We start from the raw sequence: 15,824 nt of genomic DNA, 5'->3' as shown, positions 1-15,824 counted from the left end.
ATAAAGTTTAGATTAATCATTCAAGAGGTCAAAATTATTGCTTATCATATAGTCAGTTAATTATAAACTCTGAACTTCATCTGCCAGTGTCTCACCTAATTAAGGCAGCTCTTAAATTTCTATTAGTTTTACTCATAATAATTAAAAAAAGAATGGAAACAGTGACAAATTACCAGGAGGTAGGCTCAAGTTTAAGTTTACAGCACACACCTGACTTCATTATAACTGAACACGAGACTCTTGCAGCCTACATTACACTGAAGGTAACAAGAAATTACCCCATGTAGTAAAAATGAGCTGCACAAACACGGATGAACACTACAGAGTAGTTAATCTACTGTAAATTCACACCTATACTACCTGGCAATAACTTGCTTTTAAATTCATTCTTTAAGTAATAAAATGCTTTATTAATACCTTTATGAACCTCCTTCTTTCAAACCTTTAATTTTACACTGGATCGTGTACATTCTGTATTATGTATCTTCAGTTATCCCCCTGCTATGGCAAACTGACTATTTTTTTGTTTGCTTTTTATCCTTTTTTTGATCTGTAATAAAACTTCCTTTGTCATCCTACAGACACCTGTCCATCTTAACAGTACTTGATGAAAGCTTGTCAAAAACCTTTTTGGAAGTTTGAATATGAACAAGCTAAACTGAGTGCTGTTTTTCTCAGTTCAAAGAACTCTAATAGATAGGACATAATAGATTATTCACTTTCTTATGGCCATTGGAGATCAGATACCTCCTTATTAGCCTACTCAGCCCCTGCCTTACCAGTTTAATGCTGGACCCTCAAAGGCACATTTACCATAGAGATCTCTGTTGCTTGCTCCCAGACACATTGGGTAGCTAATGAGAGGCACATCCTTCTATTTTTGGATGCTGTAGAGTAACTATAGTTAGACTGCACATACTGCAAAAATCAGGCAATGTCTGAAATGTACAGTATGGATAGAGGTACCTAACTCCCACTGCTGTCATGATCTCAAAATGAGCTTTTTTATTAGACAAAAAATAGAAATAGTAGAAATACACAACTTAATGAAAGGCAAAGTGTTCCTACACACTTTGTGTGACTGTCTGTGAGGACTAAAAACTGAGTACAACAGAAAAAAACTGCACATCAGTAAGGCCTTACCTTCCTACATCTCAATCTCTCATATGCTAAGAATTGTATATGTTATGAGTATCAGTGTGAAGTTCCTTTCTGATCTTGCAGAAAAGAATGAAAAGGTCCGACAAAAGAGAAAGCTGATGTAAACACAAAAATCTTTTCTTCAGAGAACAGATCTTAAACATCTTTTTCAAAGTTCATCAGATACTTGAAATTTTCCCTTTGGACATTAGTATTTTAGTAATAGATAATAAAGTAGTATCAATAATATCAATAAAATTATATCAATAAAAAAAACCTCAACAATAAACTAATTTAATACAGAGGCGAGAAAACAAGAGTTTAAAAGAGGAAACACAAAACAGGTGCTTTGGGCATGGGTAGAAAACAGTGAAGAACAGCAGGGACTGGAGAGGGACAGAGGTGGATTCCCAACTAGAATGACACCATTCCAAGCACAGCTGCTGAGGCTACATTCTTGGGAACCCCAGAGACCCACACTACTGTATGGATACCAGAAGCAATTCTCACAAAAACAGGAATGGAAAACAAGCTTCTCAGCTGCTCTTGGAAGGAGGTATGTATTCAGAGCACCCCAGCCTACAAGACACAGCTTGGTGCAACACAGGGAACCAATGCATTCAACTCTCACATAGAAGTTCTTGCCCTTGGGGGAAAAAAACCCAAAACACACAAACCAAAAACCCCCACAAAAATACAGTCCGCAGCAACACCAGTATTTTCAAGTCACTCTTTCATATACCCCCTCCAAATCAATGGTCCTAATCTTATCATGAAACATAATTAAATCCATATATCAAGTCCTTTTCATACCAGCCAGGTACTTTCCAGCAAGGTAGACTAACTCCAAGTTTCTGGAATGGCTTTAAACAAATGTACTATTTTTATTATTAGATAAGTAATGTTCTAATCTTCATGCCAATTTATTTAAGACTGCTTTTTAAAAAATACTATCATATTTCAAGTGTTTTAAAGTGGTTTTACAGAAGTGAAAAGGGGGAAAATAATTCAGAGTTTCCTGTCTAGAAATGGATAGGAAAGTAGTGCTCTGTTTAATTAAGTGATCCTGATATGAGCCCTTTCTCTACGCTCCTCTCAGTTTTCCATCCCTTAATTCTCCTGTCCTAAAGCAATCAGTTTCATAACCCAGAACCCACAAACACTCCCATCTCAAGCCTTTCCCTCTTTCATCTCATACCAATAGTCTTTGACTTCCCAGTTCTCTCCAGGTGTTTACTAAATCCTCTCCCACCTGTTTCTCTGTCTCATCTGTCCTTGCCTTTCCCCTCCCTGGTTCAGGCCAAATCCTGGTCTGCCCAAATCTAAAACCATGTAGCACACCCAGGTAGCTTCAACAGTACCTGTTGGTCTGCAAATCACTTTCCAAACTGCCAGCCTACTCTGCAATTCCTGCACTTCTATTTACTCAATGCCCCTGCTTCCAACCTACATCCATGCCTAGCAGTTCAAAGTCAGATATCCTGGTTCCAGGTCCCTCAACAAAAGCCCAAGCCTTGCTGCCCTACTATTGTGTTTTATTGTATGCTGATACCTCTTACTGCCCTTGTTGTCTTGGCAGCCCTGTCTTCTCACAAAACCCCTGGGCCCTTCTTGCAAGACAGGATTTAAAATCCAGGCTGGATCAAAAAATAATCCAAATGACTCTTTAACGACTGACAGAAGAGCAAAATATGTCCATGTGAAAGAAAAAAAAAGCATAAGTAGGAACTGCATGCTTTAGTTATTGTACACTGGGCCTTGCAGCTACATCTGAACCTTCCAAAACATCACTGTTTCAAGTGTGCTTAAAAATAATGGTCTCAGTTTAGAAATTGCTATGTGCCATAGATTCAGTACTGAAGAAACAGATTGCCTTAAAAACTATTCTCAGCTAAATCCAAATTTTCATACTAAGCAAACTTCAGATTCAGATTTCATCTTTCCAAAGGCATTATTTAAAAAACATGGCCAGAAAAATCACAGTACAGAGCAGATGTCTAAAACTGAATGGACACAGGCTCAGGAAGGAAACTCTTTGTCAGATAGAACTCCAGCTCTAAACTTCTCACTGGCTTAAGAATTCCTTTCTACACTGATCTTTTTCATGATGACAGAAGATGACAAAGACATAACCCAACACATGTTTCTATATTTCACTACTGAAACAAAGTCTGTGCAAACACTGCATAGTTGAATACAAAAGACAGCAGAGTGAGAAAATCAGCAGTGTGTAGGAGCTGAGTTTGCTTGTTGCAAAGCAAATTAGCACCATCATTTTCCTACTATCCAATTCCCATCTCTTCTGTGGGCAAGTATCTTGGAAGAACCCAGAAGCAAAAGCAATGCAGATACATTTACTGCAGCCAGTACATTTCCAGGCTACCCATGCACTTCACAGCCACTTTCACTCCTGAGTATACCCATAGAGACTGACTGCTGGCTAAACAGGTTTCAGCTGCCACCAGAGTATGCTCCTTTGCCACCCAACACAGCTGTGCTCAGGAAACTGCAATGGCCTTCCCATGCAGATCTTCCTGAATTCCCCTCTGAACTCCCCTTTTATACTTTCTAATTTATCTAGGAGTAACTAGCCATGGTAGGAATACAGGAGTTTAAAAATAATTTCATTTTTGCAGCTACACAAATGGCTACAAGAAGACACATTGGGTTCTCCAGACAGACCTAACAAACAACAAAGTTGAAGTAGAATGGCTAATGAATGATTTTAGGGAAAAAAGTCTATGAACTTATTTTTCAAAATTCTATTCTGGAAAGATTGAAATTAAATAGATACGTTTCAATTTTTTTCCCCCCAAGTAGTTGTTTAGATAGTAACTTTTATCCAAGAAGGTAGTTTCCATCATACATTTAGCTTTCAACAAATCAGCATTTCCTGAATGAAAATGTTTCACCATCAAAGTTTTTGAATAGTTTTACTGACAATATCTCACTTAAAACCAGCTGAGAACCAGACTGATAGCTCTAAGTATTACTAGACAAGAACAAATTGTCTAAATAGGATCTGGCCTTATGCTAGAGCAGACCTCAGCATCACCAGTACAGCTGGTGCTCACAGCCTCTCCTGAGTCTATCAACAAGAAGGGACTTTATTATTTGACATATCCTTTAAAAATTAAAGACCTATCTGCAAAGAAAAACCTATTCAGCTTTCTAAAGTTATAAATGTAGTCCACATTATGAAATATATTTCCAATAGCATAACTAGTTATTCAAAATCTAAACATAATAATAAAATTGAAAGAAGCAAAGAGAAGCAAATACCAGCAGCCGTTGCAACTATTAAACATGCCTCAGAAAACTCAGCAAAATATAACCATTAAAACAGTAATTCCAAAATACAAGAATCTAAGACATTCAAATCCTCTGTCTCCAGCAAGTTACAGAAAAAAAATTACTGTCCAAGGCAAAGTGCCTATGCTAGAAAATCTGCAGTTGGCATCTTAATTAACTGAGAAATGCTCAACTTGAACACCTTTGATGAGTTCAACTATAGCATATTATAAAGCAAAAAAAATATTTCTGTGTAGCCATTTAGGACATAATTCAACATGAAACAAGAAACCAAGTGGAATGCTACCAGAATTCAATCATGTAATCACTATGTTTGACAAAAGGATTATCATGCTAGTAAGTATTTCATTCTGTCTTTACAGTGTTATTGAAATATAGAATTTACATCAGAACCCATTCTGCAGACTTTCATTGCCAACATTGTGATGACACACTGGAGGAACAAGGAAGCAAACTGCATGGAAGCACAAATCTGAGAAGACTTTGGTTTATTATCTAGTAAGAAAGCATGGATTCCATTTTTTGTAACATATTTTGTAATCCTCTGCCTTTTCTTCTATGAAATGACTTTAAGACATTCTTGTCAACTTACAGAAAAATCAAAATTTTGGTGGCTGTAAACACTTTGAAACAACAGGACAGAGATGAATTTTCATGAGATTTACTGCATGCAGCCTATCTCAGCCAGCCTAGTGCTCACACAGAACTTCTCCCTTGCACAGGGACTCTACTTCAGTGCTTACATACCTGCTGTGTAACGAGACTGACATGGCTTGGTGGGGAATGCTGGCAGGCTGCTTGTTTTTCTGCCAGCTGCTGCACTTCTGCTGCTGCCACAGTGGGCCCCTGACGTTTGGCCTGGGCAGGGTGTTCTGCATCCTTCTGCATCCTGGCTGAGCCCACACACGGCCCACTGGAGCTGCGATGGAGACCTACCAAACAAACATTGCAATGTGCTCCATGAGCAAGGTGTCAGACCCTCAGCCTGCTGATCACAGACACACAAAAGCAGATAAGACACCAAGAAGAATACAGAATAGACATATTCTGCATGAGTATTGCCCAAATGAACAATTAGCAATTCCAAACCCGTATTCTCTTTATTACAATGGATCTAACAGCACCCAATTCCAGAGGTGTTGGCAGCTGTTACCCAAGTTAAAACTGTAGTTTTTCCTTAAAAACAAATGGATCTCTTTAAGTAAGCTACTCAGTTGGGAAGTAAGATGTATTTTAATGCTTGAGGGGTTGGCAATATATATACAGCAACCCTAGCAAACATGTGCTGACCCTGACACACAACCTAGAACAAATACATACCATCAAAATACAAAATTAGTATTATCAGGAATCACAGCTGTTAGCCTCTATGTGGTTCCCAACAATAGATTCCCAATAGACTACAGTCTGCATGCAAATTCCTACTGTTTCTACTATGCTTCAGGTTCTTTACACTCTAAAGCTGCATTGCTTAAGTGAGTACTATGACAGCATGATAGATCTCTAAATTTTGGTTTTGGGATACCCTTGGATATGGCAGTGCTAAAACACCCTAGAGAATGAGATATTGTAATGATTCATTCAGATCCTTCTTTTCTGGAGGTCTTGACACACCTTTAAGTATTCAACACTTATGCAGTTTCATTACAGTATTTCTCTGTTTGATAGACAACCAGAGTACTAAGAACAGCACATAGACTGAGACAGGACTTCTGCTAATGAAAACAACATTAAACCCACTAAAGATAGATGAGCTCAGTAACATAATAAAGAAAATATACAATACTTAATTTCACAGCTCTTTTTGAACAAGTTCAAAGGCTGAGTTCAAAGCACAAGGCTGAGGGGAGACCTTATCACTACAACTACCAAAAAAGAGGTTTTTATGAGGTAGGGGTCAGCCTCCTCTCCCAAATAACAAACAACAGGACAAGAGGAAATGACCTCAAGTTGTACCAGGGAAGATTTAGACTGAATTTTAGGAAAAAGGGTTGTCAAGCACTGGAACAGGCTGCTAGGTAGTGGCTGAGTCACAAACCACAAAGATACTTAAAAGACATGGAGTAAATGGAGCTCTTAGGGATCTGGTTAATGCTGGACTTGGAAGCATCAATTGTTTGACCTGGTGATCTGAAAGGTCTTTTTGAACCCAAATGATTGTATGATTGCCTGTTCATTTGGTCAATAAAAGGGCATCTGTCTATCAAGTGCTGCATCCTGTACTCCTGCTTTCTGTAAGAAATTTAGCACCATCCAACAAGACTCAATTCTGGAAATGTAAAATTTCTACCTACTCCACAACAGAAATTACACAGTCTCTGTACTGAACTAGCAGGTTATTATGAATCCCAGAGCACTCACCTATTTTTGCAGAGGGTATTTGGGACAATCTTTGGCTGTAGATTTGAACAGCTCTCTGAAAAGATGAGAATGGGCCAATAGTGTAGTTACCAGAACGACGATGTAACCCTGCAAGGCTACAAGTCTCAGTGGACACGGAGTTTGTGAGGACAGAAGAGCTGTCAGGAGCTGTGCTCTGCAAGGAGTGCAGTGGGGGTGGGGACTGAATCAGTCTGGGACCAGCTGGAGGGGCCGGCAATGAAGGCTGACCAGACACCTTTGGGTTTTCAGAGGCTGCAGGCTGAGATGGCATCAAAGAACTGGTACTTCTCTGCATCGTGGCACCAGGAACAGAGGAAGAAGCACCAGGAGGGCTGCACTGAGGTAATTTCACTTCGGCATTTAAGGAGAAGGTGAGTCCTTCTGGAACTATACAAAGATAATAAACATACTACATGAGGAAAATCTGCTTTTTAGGTCCTTTGATAATAACAACACATCAAATGCCTGCACTCAGACCCACTGAAGCCAAAATGACCTCATCTACCAGCAGAGACAAGAAGAGGCTCTACATGATAAATACCTTCTTTCAAAGCCTGCCATATCTAGATCATCCCCCCCAGGGAGGGGCAGCTAACTCTTTCCCACTACCCACTCTACAGTATCTTCTCTTGTGTTTAAAAGTACAAACTGGGCATTTGTATCTCCGTTTGAACCCAAAGGTTCCAACCTTTCTTTAAAAGAGTATATGCAGTCAATTTTTTTTTTTTTTATGATTATTTAAGTCAGTTCACTTACAGCTTGATTTAGCTTCTTTGGGTTTACAGCCTTTTAGTGCTCCTTCTGCAGACAAATCTGCAACTGAACTTTTGGAGTGATCACCTTTTATGTTTTTCACCGTCTCAGGATGCTCTATAACAAAATCAAGGAGTTAGGAAGTAGAACATTGCAAATCACTTGAACAATGCTGCAGAATTTACCCTTGCTGTGATTGACTTTATTGCTAATACTTCCTGTAGACCACAGAACTTCATTGATGACAATTATGCTGTCATGTATAGTAGTATGGACTACTAGATACATATGGCTTGCACACTCTTCTTACCATAGAATGCCTAATTAGGCTCAAATATACACTCTCTGCACTCCAATGGATACACTCACTGAAGGCAGCAAAATTTAAGATCTTGATTTCATTAATCCCTTACTTTGATTTCAGGATTCTCTGTTCATTTCAGTTCTTATTGCCTTCGTTTGCACATTCTCATTTCAGTCATGAACTACCATATCTAGCTCCTTATAAATACCAGTCTAAATTCAACCTATTTCACTTCAGGAAAAGAAGGCAGGAGTGAAGCTACTCTAGTCTTCACATAAGACTGAGCTAAAAAGAAGAAAAAAACCAAAAATATACGTAACCTCAGAAAACTTGAGTAATATTGTGGAGAGGTTGTTCTCTTTTCATAGACATAAATTAAACTAGATTTGTCTGGACAACATCATCTCAGAACTGCCTCCAAAACTTACCACCTTGGGGCTGCTTCTCTAACTGGTGACTGCTGTTGCTGTGTTTTGTGGTTGTGGATTTTGTTCCTAGGAAGACACTTGCTGATTTGTTTTTCTGTGTGTAAAAAGTCAGTACTTCCTCCAGGTCACTTTCACTGCAATAAGGAGAGAAGAATGGATGTAGAGTGAGGACACAGCTTTTCTGCATTCGTGTAACAATCAAAGGCAATAAACGATAAGGAAACTGAAGAGTGGAGTGGGGAAAAAAAAAGGTGACACTAGACAAGCTAATGATTTGCTCAGTTCTACAGGGTAAGAGCAAAAGGAAGGCAACATGCCCTGGTTAAACCTGAGATTCCCACTAAAATATTGTCTTCTTATGCAGTAGGAAATTCACGAGCCTTCCCAGGATAAAGAGCAAGTGAATACTTCGAACACATCTGGGGAGATTAGCTCAACATGAGAGATTCCATTCACAGCTAAATTTGTCAATCTTCTGCAGGTGCTCTTTAGAATGAGCAGCTATTTTCTCATGAGAGAATTCAGCTCAGTCTCTGTTTTATAGTCACCATTAGTAGTTTCTGTTCAGCAGTAGGGGGAGAAAGGGAAAGAAGGCAAAAGCTTGTTAATTAGCCAAAACTGCAGGACAACCAGAACAGTCAATATTTTTAGGAAACTCACAAAACTTGCCTATGTTTCTTATTTTCCTTACAAGAACAAAGTGGGACAGCCCCAATATCCTAAACATCTATTAGTCCCAAACCAGTATCAGTTACTTGGCCATTCCTATTAGAGCTTGTGCAAGCTGTAGTTCTGGTTGTTTGGTATCTAAAATGCTTTCCTTTTGCTTTATAGTGTTGCCTCAGCATCAGCAAGTAGCTGTGTGGCACGGCAAACACCAAAGCAAGTAGTGTAGTGCCACCAACACTACAAGAAAATGTAACACAGGAGTATAAAGTAGCAGAGCAGCAGTTAGAATCTTTCAAAATATCCTCTGAATATCACAATTGTAACTAGCGTTAGCTAGCTTAAGCTTTGGTAAAAACCACGTCTAAAGCTGATACACTGAAGTTTGCAGCATGCCCTGAAGATCCAAACTTCACTGCTATTCTGGGAGGAAAAGTGAAAAGGAAATACAAGAATGAGAAGTTGTATGTGGAAAGGTGCTTTAAGCTTTTAAATGAATTTACCAGTATGTATGTGTTTTTACAATGCATTGAGGACGTTTAGAATCACTGGCCATAGCCTACATACAACTAAACACAATGACATCCATGTGATATCAAAGTTAGAGAGTCAATAAGACCATCTCAATTAAGAAGCAACCTTTATCACCCATTTTCTCCACTGCTGCATTCACTGTACTGCAGAATGAACACTTGAAGTGGAAATCTATCCCCTTTGCTTGGGTCCAAATGACTTGCTCACTGATTTAAGTCTGAAGCACCATGACAAGTAGTGTCAGATATCAGAGTTTTCAAACACACCTCATACTTCATAAGAAGCAGAAAGATCATCCCTAGAAATTGTCTGATCATTGGCAAACTATTCTATATCACTCACTCACACAACCCAGCAAAAATCTCCAGCCCCAGCCTAGACTGTGCATCAGGCCATGATGGCATGGTAGCCAATAATATCAAAACAGGAGAATTTGCAGATCTGTTCCATGCAGCTATCTCTTCTCATTTCTGTTGCAAAAAGGAAAATTATCTGCCTGGGACACAAAAGATATTTCATGGCCAGAATGTTCAGAGACCCAAAAGCCTGGGCCCACATAATATGCATTTCTAGCAAGAGCAGTAGATCCTATGGTGTATGGCAGTCAGGCATCTTAGATAAAGATTTTTCTGCAATCCTGTAAATCTGTTGCACTAATGACTCAATCAATTATATTAGCAAAAGGTAAAATACTTGTTTTCATAAGAACGTATCAAGACAGACTGTGAAACCACCTGAACTTAGGATGCCTCGGCTACCACCCACTTCTAATCATTCACTATTACTGCTATCCAAAGAGAAAAAGAAAGAACACTTTAATAAGCAGTCACACAAAAGAAGTGACCATAATCCATAATCTTCACAGAAAAAAAGAAGATGGACATTGAAAAGGCAGGTAAACTCTGTCCAGATATTGACAGGGGTTCTTGCCTATATAGGCATGTCATATATTGACCAAATAATGGAGTCAAGAGGAATTGCTTTTTGTCCTCAAGAATTGGAGAGTTTGAGAACATAATTGTGGTTCACTGAATAATTTCAGACCTCTCCACAGTTAGATAGTTATAATACCATTGTTCTTCATACAATGCTACAGGCCCTAAGGAATACTCAACTATTTTCAAAATATGCTTCTTAGCAGACTTTTTAAAGTTTAAAGCAGATAGAGTGCACTGATAGAAAATGCTACATTTCCATTGTGAAAGTAACTGCTTGAACTGAACTGCCTTAGCAGGCCAAATAAGAGGCCTAACTCCCTTCCTTGCTCATCTCAGAAAATCCAGACCTGGAAAATTCCTGAAGAGAGGCAGCAAGCATGAGATTTGTTTCTGAGGGCAGAAACTTGAGTCAGAGCTGTAACAACTGTTCAACCACAGCAGCTCCAGATCATCTGAGCAGCAGTTCTAGTTTCACTCTCCTTCTGAAGTACTGCCTTATTTGGTCCAGCATCACAGGAGAGGAAACCATTAAGCAGCAGCAGTTGGAAATTTACACAGGCCAGGGCAACCACTGCTGTCCTTTGGGAAGTTAACTTAATGGTCAAAACATCTATTGTATGTTCTTCCCTATGCACCACATGCTGATGTTACAAGTGTTTGGTTGCTGGAAGAGACAAGAGAAGACAAGCTCTCTGTCCCTCAGCAGGAATTGGTCTTACAGTTAATAAAGGTATGTAGAGGCTTTAGATCAATCAAATCATCTTTAGAACAATGCTTCAAGGCTAAAAGATCATTTATTAAGGGGAATAAAATCTATTCCTACCTTGCTCTGGCAATGAAGTTCTGAAAATCTTGAGGATTCACTCCCTCCTCCTCTTCCTTTTTTGATTGTTTCTGAACCATCAGCTCTGTTTCCTGTTAAGAAGCAGCATCAGTAAGTGTCTCTATGTTCCATGGCATAGCTACAGCTCCCGGAACACAAAACCCCATTCCATAAGAGCTAAGAAAAAAAGAACATTGCTACATGCAACAACATGAATAAATATAGAGAGCCCCAGAGACAGCATCCTAAGCATACGCTAAAGTCCATTCCTCCACCTGACACAAATGATTTGCTGAGAAAAGATCAAGTCTTCAAAAATGCGTGCTGTTCCTTCAACTACGCTCTTTGCTAGAACATAAGGAAGTATGGAAGGGAAAAAAAATTTAAATCATTCATTACAGATATTGGGTCCCCTCTCCATTTTGTTGTTCCTGCCACAGAGCTCCTCCAAACAGCTTTTATCAATGCATTTGTCCCAGAAGTAGACAGATAGAAGGAAGAAAGTATAAAATTAATCTTAAAGAAACTGAAGGATGTCTGTAGAAAAATCAACAGATTTTCTACTATAAACTAGTAGTTCTCTTGAGTTAATTTCTTCTGTCAAGCAGCAAATTGAGGGCTTATACACATACCAAAACCCCACTGCTTTAGCAAAGACTAAGAAAGTAAAACAGTACAGCCTATGGCAAATGTGCTTATACATTGAAATCTACTGGAATAAATGATAAGCCTTTGTGGGTGAAAACAGGAGCAAATTTTCAGATACAAACGGTCTATTTTACACCAGTAGAACAGGCTGGCACTAGATGTTGGATTGATCCAAACATATCTGTTCATCAGAAAAACCTTCAGACCTGTCTGAAATACCAGTACCAGTTTAAAAACTTTATCTGACCAGACTTGACCTCCACTTCATTTCTTCCTGCTGTTACCCTGAGCATTCCCAGGAAAAAAGGGTCAGGTACATATTTTAAAACATAATTCAAGACAGGGAAGTTAAAGCCAGTTTGGGACATCTTTACCATTTACTACTTAAGTAAATGTCTGGATAATATGTGATGGGTTTGACTTAATTTGCTGGAGCTGTATTATTCTGTGTCATTATAGCTGATATACAACAGCAAGTATTAAATTTGCCGTTCAATATATTAAATCTACTCATATTAAATCTGAAGTTACAAGCCAATGAAAGAAGTCTGTATGCTGGAATCCAAAATCAAAAAGCCTCACAACAGCCTAACAGTTTCTCAAGGGATTAAACACATATGCCCTGAAACCTCAAGTGATATGTTCTCACTTTTTATAACTGAGAAAATATGTTTATGGACTGATTTATTACCAGCTACACAGCTTTATTTTGTGAATTTACTCAAGAGTTAGCAGAAAATCCTAATGTTTGAATACAATTTGAGTGGAAATTATATCCAAAGCAGCTGCATTCTTCAATCACCACAGAGCCACCCAAGTGCTTTGTGGCTCCTCCTAACAGAGTACTTCAGTGAGCATTAGGCATACAAGGCACTCCCTGGAACAGACCTGGTTCAATACCAACCCTGATTAGACAGATCAAGTTACCAGATGTCAGTTCTGACAAGGCAATGTAAGTGAACATCCTCTCCTAACGAGTAGAAGCTTGAAGGCCTCTGCACAGCTGGCCCTGAAAGCTGAATTTCAATTACCCTTGTTCTAACACTGAAGAAATGCTAGGGGGCAAAGCAAAGGGGAAGCTGTCCTTGCAGGAGGAAGATTAGGTTGAAACCACTATGCTAAGAACAACACCACCTACATCTAAAGATGTGAAAATTATTTAAATTAGGACCCACAACTCCTTTACACTGAGCATGCAGAGTACATTACTATAGATATGTAGCAGTCCCTCAGTATAGCAAGTAAATCGTAAAATACATATTTCATGCCGTTCTGTATAAAATAAAATATATTTAAAGAAGCCCCATATAAATAAGAAGTGGGAAGAGGCATTACAAAGCATTAGAATCAAAGACAAGGCAAAGAAAAAGCACACTGCCAGTTAAATTCCACTTCATTTCACCACTTCTTTTTATGCACATAATTACTGGCCTGCATATATTATGTAATAATATCGTTGTCTATCTGACAATTTCAACAAAGTACCATTGTTGGATATACAGCTGCAAGCAGATCATGTAAATAATAGAAGAGTGCCTTTGAAACAGCCTGCAAAAAACACTTTGTAAGCAGAAAAGAGGAACCAGAAAACCCATTTCAAAAAGTGTAAGTCACCTTGTTGTAGCAGATGATGAACTCGCCCAGCTGGCGAGCCAGGATGCGCCGCCTGTCCGTCAGTCCGACGTGACGGCTGGGGAGCAGCAGCCTCAGAGACGGACGCAGGTTGCTGGCAGCTCGCTTCAGAAAGCGGATGATGAGGTCCTGCAAGCAAGAGATGGAGCTAACAACGTGCTGTCTGCAAGGTGTGGGGAGAAGAGAATAGAGATACTACAGCAGCTAAGGACTGGCAGGAACTATGCACATTGTCCTGAGAAAATGAGCTGAAACTGGCAGGCAAAGGCATTCTGCAATATGCACTTTTAATACAGCCCTATAAATCCAATGTGGGGGAGAAAAACAGTGGTGTATCTTGCCTGAAGTGGGTCAGAATTTTCAACACTTAGGAAGTGTTTGTCTCAAAAGTATAGCAGATAAAGGAAAAAATAACCAATCAGCAAAATGCAGTGACACACCTGTAAAGTCCAGTATCTTAGGAGAATGTTTCCAAAAACCCACATGCAATGTGTTAAAGGCAGCCTGTGGAAAGTGCACTGACATAAAACTCTCTCAGCAGTACCACAGGAAAGGGGATCTTGGTCAGATATCTCCACTACAGTGGGTAACCCCATTTCATCATTTTTCAACTATATGCTATTGCCACATCCTCTCCATAGCACTAGACGTCTACATCTACAGCCATGTAATTCCAGTCCCTCACCATGTCTGTTTGACCTCTGGTGGGGGAAACATATGGCAAGGCAGATCCTAAGGCAAGATGCATCCTGTGGGTGTTTTGAACCCTTTCTGTCTCGCCTCTGGATTTGCTTTTGCTTAGGAGCTCTGCTAATGCATAAATGAGCAGCCTCACAGCCAAACTATTGGATTTCACAGCTCGCCTCTCACTGCCATTACTCCAGGCTGGTTTGATCTGTTATTTTAAACATTATTCTTTACAGTACAGCAGACAAAGTGACTCTCAAAAAGCCCGTTTTAATTTCCACTTGGAAAGAGCAGAGGTAACATTTTCCACTGAGTTGAATGATTATTCTTGACACACAATTTTATCTCTGAACTACATTTTCCCTGCAACACACACTCAGTGAGAATATATGCAGAAAGCTCTAGAGCCTACTGTACAAAGCTCTTTTAGGAAGGTTTGTGAAAGGATCTGGGATAGCTGTGCTTTTTAAAATGCATACATATCAAACACAGGACTTCAAAATACTGCCTTGAAAAGTCTATCACTTTTGCCTTCTCTTCTCAGTGGCTTTTACTTTAATTTCCTCTATCTAGAATGCAAGTAAGATTCATAAACACAGATGTCTGGATATATTATAACAGTACGTAAGAGAAAAAGCTCAACTGGGTACCTGCTCTATTTGAATAGACAAAGGCTTTGCTTAATGCAGCACAAACCAGATCCTAACAAGTACTCTCAAAGAATCTTCTAGAGAAGAATTCAAGAGCAGGTAAGCTCAGAAATCTCAACATGAGATCTGAGGAACCTGAATGTCAACAGAATCTAGTCATTAAGAGCTGTCCATCATTGCTCTGAGGTCTGTTAGCAGTCCTACCACATTGGTATATTAAAAATACAGCACTGGCAGCTAGACAAAGATGAACAACCATCATCTCAGTTGGACTTCTGTACTTGCAAGATAGGAACTGACTTCAAAACTCTCAAGGTAGATTCCAACTTGGCTTCTCAGTCTGGCCAACACAAAGCTTCTTACCATTTGCTCATCCTCTTTGGCAGCCCAGGCAGGATTCTGGATCTGTTCGCCAGCCTCCTTCACCAGTCGGAGCTGAACGTGCCGTAGATAGGCAGAGAAAGCTGCACGAGCTTGAACTTTGCTGGGGACAAAAAGAATCAACCAGTTGTCTTCAGAACAGGAATGGGAAGAGTTACAGCAGTCAGGCACAGCTTAGGAACCAAAGTACAGTCAGCAAGGTCCTCCTAAGTGCACTAATGCTGAAGCTCAAAGAAAGGAGAACCCCTTCACCCCATCAGCATTTTCAAGCAGACCTTCAGTTCACCAAGATGGGGTGGTAGGTATTGCAGGAGGTACAAAAGATAATACATACTCTCTCAGATAAATTCTAAAAATGGAATGTTCTTCCTGCCTTTTACAGCCTTGGTTACTCTCCTCAAAAGCCAGTAACATGGACATCAGCAAAACCATATTTTTAAAACAAATTCAAGGCTCTACTGGGCCTCTGTTTTCACAAACATTTTGAACACCACAACAACAGACCACAAAATAAACAAAAGGCTTGGTACTGGTGCCAGAGCTATA

The 15,824-nt window shown here is 39.4% G+C and overlaps 1 protein-coding gene across 7 annotated transcripts in view; it reads right to left on the bottom strand.

Annotated features, from left to right (window-relative positions):
* TTLL5 (tubulin tyrosine ligase like 5) overlaps window positions 1–15,824 on the bottom strand; it is a 123,982-nt gene that overhangs the window by 60,077 nt on the left and 48,081 nt on the right. For all 7 annotated transcript variants that reach the window (XR_013182845.1, XR_013182846.1, XM_054634658.2 and 4 more), the window contains 7 exons: window positions 15,261–15,381; window positions 13,543–13,689; window positions 11,281–11,372; window positions 8,320–8,453; window positions 7,591–7,704; window positions 6,814–7,221; window positions 5,200–5,384 (listed from right to left, as the gene is read on the bottom strand). Coding sequence is in view for 5 of the 7 variants with exons in the window: in XM_054634658.2 (XP_054490633.2) it covers window positions 5,200–5,384; window positions 6,814–7,221; window positions 7,591–7,704; window positions 8,320–8,453; window positions 11,281–11,372; window positions 13,543–13,689; window positions 15,261–15,381 (1,201 nt within the window). In the remaining 2 variants the exon portion in view is untranslated. The remainder of the gene's footprint in view (window positions 1–5,199; window positions 5,385–6,813; window positions 7,222–7,590; window positions 7,705–8,319; window positions 8,454–11,280; window positions 11,373–13,542; window positions 13,690–15,260; window positions 15,382–15,824) is intronic.

This window comes from Agelaius phoeniceus, chromosome 6, assembly GCF_051311805.1.
Source record: "Agelaius phoeniceus isolate bAgePho1 chromosome 6, bAgePho1.hap1, whole genome shotgun sequence".
NCBI lineage: Eukaryota > Metazoa > Chordata > Aves > Passeriformes > Icteridae > Agelaius > Agelaius phoeniceus.
Note: the sequence above shows the minus strand (reverse complement) of the source record. Positions and strands in the feature narration are given on the sequence as shown.